Source organism: Delphinus delphis, chromosome 1, assembly GCF_949987515.2.
Source record: "Delphinus delphis chromosome 1, mDelDel1.2, whole genome shotgun sequence".
NCBI classification, from domain to species: Eukaryota; Metazoa; Chordata; class Mammalia; order Artiodactyla; family Delphinidae; genus Delphinus; species Delphinus delphis.
Genome location: NC_082683.1, coordinates 90,342,612 through 90,347,165, shown reverse-complemented (window position 1 = coordinate 90,347,165; position 4,554 = coordinate 90,342,612). Strand labels below are relative to the sequence as shown.

At 35.5% G+C, this 4,554-nt stretch overlaps 1 protein-coding gene across 1 annotated transcript; it reads right to left on the bottom strand.

The window, feature by feature from the left end:
* Positions 1-2,896: 2,896 nt before the first annotated feature.
* LOC138414019 (putative CENPB DNA-binding domain-containing protein 1) lies at positions 2,897-3,322 on the bottom strand. The gene has a single exon (XM_069540515.1). The coding sequence runs from the start codon at positions 3,320-3,322 to the stop codon at positions 2,897-2,899; it is 426 nt and encodes a 141-aa protein (XP_069396616.1).
* Between the last annotated feature and the right edge of the window lie 1,232 nt (positions 3,323-4,554).

Sequence of the window (4,554 nt, the reverse complement as noted above, 5' to 3'; positions counted from 1 at the left end):
TCCTGGCCTGATAACCCTGAGCATTAGGATTAGGTACCCTAGTTTCCAGAGAGGCACTGCTTCCAACAAGGTTCACAGAAAAAGTCCCATAAACTAAACTACAGCTCCTGCCATGTCACTTGTCTCCTCCTTCTAAGACACCAGAAAGTAAGAAAAGGGTTACCATTTTGTCAGAGATAAATTGATTCTTATTAAGAGAAGGTAGGGCTGCTGCTATGCAGTGGGGAAGGAAGAACATATTTGACATCAGGCGATCCACTAGGCTGTCTCTTGGCACCCCTTTGCTCTATCTCCATTATGAATAGACAAGCATATCAACCATGGCCTAAGAAGGGCATGATGCTAAGGTGATCAGAACCCACAGGGATGAGTGTCTGGATTATGACACCAGGTAAGCCACCTAGTTCAGCAAAATGGGTAGTAAAGAAAGAAGAAAATGAATTCCAACCTGAGACAATGTGCAGCACAGTAGTTTTCTCTAATAAAACATACTTAAAATGTTAAAAAGTTCTGGAGGAGCTCTTTCTAGAACTTATATAAAGAGAGTACATTTAAGCTGCTCAAGAGATGGGTTGTAGAAGATGCTATAATGCATCACATAAGTAACCCCTTTAGGACTGAGACACTCGGTCTCTAAGTTGTGGGGAGTGCGCTCAGCTGAGTGACTGCTTAGAAATTGAACTTTGGTGAGCCACACTAGTGTATATACATGTGTATAAACATTATGCATATATAAGTCTTAGTATATACTTATGTATTCTGTATTAAATATATTAAAATATGTAAAAATTAAATTTGGAAAAAATAGATTGAAATAGACTAAATGTAGAGTAAATCTTATTTATGATTATTTCTTAATGATAAATTTCCTTCTTATATTTTTTTCAGCTTTATTGGAGGTATACTTAATATTAAAAAAATTGCACATGTTTAATATAAACATAACCTCCAAAATAGTTCTTGTGTCCTTTTGTTTTGAGGTGTGTGTGTGTGTGTGTGTGTGTGTGTGTGTGTGTGTGTGTGTGGTTAGAACACAACATGAGATCTACCCTCTCAATAAGTTAGATGCACAAAACCATGATGGTAACTAAAGGCACTATGTTATCCAGGAGATCTCTAGAACTTATTTATCTCATATAGTTGTAATGTTATACCCATTGAACAACAACTCCCCCTTACCCTGTTTCCCCAGTTCCTGTCAATCACCATTCTATTCTCTGCTTCTATAAGTTTGATCATTTCAGATACCTCACATAAGTGGAATCATGCAGTATTTTTCCTTCTATGACTAATTTATTTCACTTACCATAATGTCTTTTAGGTTCACCCATGTGGTCCAAGTAGTAGGATATCTTTCTTTTGTTAATGCTGAATTATATGCCATTGTATGTATATATCACATTTTCTTTATCTATTCATCTGTCAATGGACTTTTTGTGTCGTTTCTACATCTTGGCTACTGTGAGTAATGCAGCAATGAACATTAAGAGGCATCTCTTTGAAATTCTAATTTGAAGTCCTTTGGATATATTCTAAGAAGAGAAATTGCTAGATCATATGACAGTTCTATTTTTAATCTTTTGAGGAACCTCCATACTATTTTCCATAGTGGCTAAACAATTTTACATTTTCACCAATAGTGTACAAGAGTTTAAACTTCTACACATCCTTGCCAACACTTCTTATCATTTTTTTTTCTTTTCTGATAATAGCCATCCTAACAGGTGTGAGGTGAAATCTCATTGTGGTTTTGATTTGCACCTCTCTAATGATTAGTGATGTTGAGTACCATTTCTGTACCTGATAGCCATTGTATATTTTCTTTGAAGAAATGTCCATTCAAGTCCTTTGTCAAATTTTAGATCAGGATATTTGGTTTTTTGCCATTGAGTTGTAGGAAGAGTTCCATATATGTGTTGGGAATTAATTCCTTGTCAGATATACAGTTTGAAAATATTTCCTCCTATTCTGTAGGCCCTTGTGGTTCTTAGTATGATTGCAAACACTCTCAGCAATAATCATTTATTTCGTTATTGGAAATTTGAGGAAAAAATGTTTATTACTTACAAGTTCTGGAAATTACACACCACACCTTGTGCCACTTAGGGAGGTCACAGGTAGAGCAAAAGAGAGAGAAAGAGTGTGTAAGCCTGGGGTCTGCTTCTATTTGGGTCGAGGGTGGGAACCTAGTGTTTCATGGGTTCTCTATTGATACATTTAAAATATAAGAATGGGAATTTAAAGTGCAGGAAGAGAAAAAAAAAAAGCAGCCCAAATGTTTAGTTATCTAAACCTACCAGTATCTATTAAAAAAAAAAAAAAAAAAAGAGAGACCTCAGGGGTGTGGTGTTCAGCCTGGCTTTATACTTAGTTTTGTGGCATAAAGGGGCTGGCATCAAGTGAACAGGCAAGAAGAGTTAATGACTGGATGAAGGACAGGAGGTGGGAGACGGTAGAGCTGAAGGATCCTCAGCAAAAGGAGACGGAGGACAAGCTGTAATTTCACTCATGCCCGACATTGATGGCACAGGTTCTGGTTCCTTGCTGGATTCAGTTCTATCAACCCTTTTGAAAAAATGATCCAGTGATGTCTGGGGAGTAGCTCTTTTCTTCTCCTGATAGATGACACGGTAGCACTGGATTGCATTCTGAACGGCTACTGTAACCTTCATATACCATTGTACGTTTGAGTCCTGTGCTTCAAAAACTAACAGTGCCTTCTCAAATAAAGAAAATCTCCTTGCCATTTCCTGCATCGTGAATTGCTTCAGTTCTTCAGTTACTGTAATTTCTCAAAGCATTTCAGGAAGTTACTGGGCAGCTATGCATCTGCACTCACTGCCTCGCCACTTACTTTTATGTTGTGCAGGTTGGCTCTAGCCTTGAACCGATGAAACTAGTCATGACTGGCATTAAAAGATGCACCTTCTGATTCTTCGCCGAGTTTCTTCTTCAAGTCTTCATAAAGGCTTTTAACTTTCTCTTGAATCAACATTAAGCTGGGAGGGACTCGACGATGATACTGATCCTGCATCCACACACTGAGAGGTTTCTCCATTTCCATCCCTTTTCCACGCTTCTTCAATATTATTGTCAACATCATTGGCACAGCAGATTTGAAATGTTCCATGATCTTGTGCTTGTTCTTTAGAATCGTGCCAATGGTTGAATGATTCACGTTATAAGAATGAGTGACGTCTACCATCTTTTTGCCTCGCTCCACTTTCTCAATTATTTTCACTTTTGTTTCCATCGTTATCGTTTGGTGCTTCTTAGCAGTACCAGCTACATCACCAGTGCTTTTATGCTTTCTTCTGGACATCCTGGGCTTAAAACAAAGATACTGTACTACTGTTCTCTATACAGTACTGCACAGTAAAGTACGCAAAAGCACAACCACTTGTAGAGAATGCACGCACGTGAAAAAGTATGCCAGACACGTGAAATAACTTAATGTGATTGGACTTGCGAACACACATTCGCATCATTGAAAGTTCGCAACTTGAAGGTTCATATGTAGGGGACTTACTGTACCGATTCAATCTCCTTACTTTTTATTGATCTGTTCATATTTCCTATGTCAAGATTCAGTCATAGTAGGTTGTACGTTTCTAGGAATTTATCAATTCCTTCTAGGTTATCCAGTTTGTTGGCATATAATTATTCATAGTGTTCTTTTATTTTTCCATATATATTTGTGGCATCAGTTGTAATTTCTCCTCTTTTATTTATAATTTTACTTATTTGAGTTTTTTCTTAGTTTCATTTATTTTTTCTAATGTCTTTCTAGTCTGTATTTCATTTATTTCTGCTCTAATCTTTATTATCTCTTTCTTTTTACTAACTTTGGGCTTAATTTGTTCTTTTTCTAGTTCATTGAAGTGCAAAGTTAAATTGTTTACTTAAGATCTTTTTCCTTTCTTAATGTAAACATTTAGCATTATAAACTTCTCTCAGTTACTTTTGCTGTTGTTTTCATCTTAATTTGTCTCAAAATATTTTAGTTTCTCTTTTGATATTTTCTTTGACCCATTGATTTTTCAGGAATGTGTTAATTTCCACATATTTGTGATTTTTCCAATTTTCCTTCTGTTACTGATTTCTAGTTTCATGCCATTGTGGTTGGAAAAAATACTTGATATGATTTCCATCTTCTTAAACTTTTTAAGACTTATTTTGTGAACTAACATGTGATCTATCCTGGAAAATGTTTTGTGTGCACTTGAGGAGAATGTGTATTATGCTGTTTTGGGGTGGAATGATCTGCATATGTGTTAGGTTCATTTGGTCTATCATGTTGCTCAAGTCTGCCATTTCCTTATTGATTTTTTTTCTGTATGATCTATACATTGTTGAGTGTGAAATATTGAAGTCTCATTCAATAATATATATAATTCTATTACAATACAATAATACATTAAAATAATGCATTGAAAATAATACAATAATAATACTATTATCATATTACTGTTTATTTCTTCCTTCAGTTCCTTTAATATTTGCTTATATATTTAGGTGCTCTGATATTGGGTGCATATATACTTATAATTGTTA

Excerpts from the sequence above, each read along its gene's own strand:
- LOC138414019 (XM_069540515.1), bottom strand. The coding sequence starts at position 3,322 with ATGTCCAGAAGAAAGCATAAAAGCACTGGTGATGTAGCTGGTACTGCT.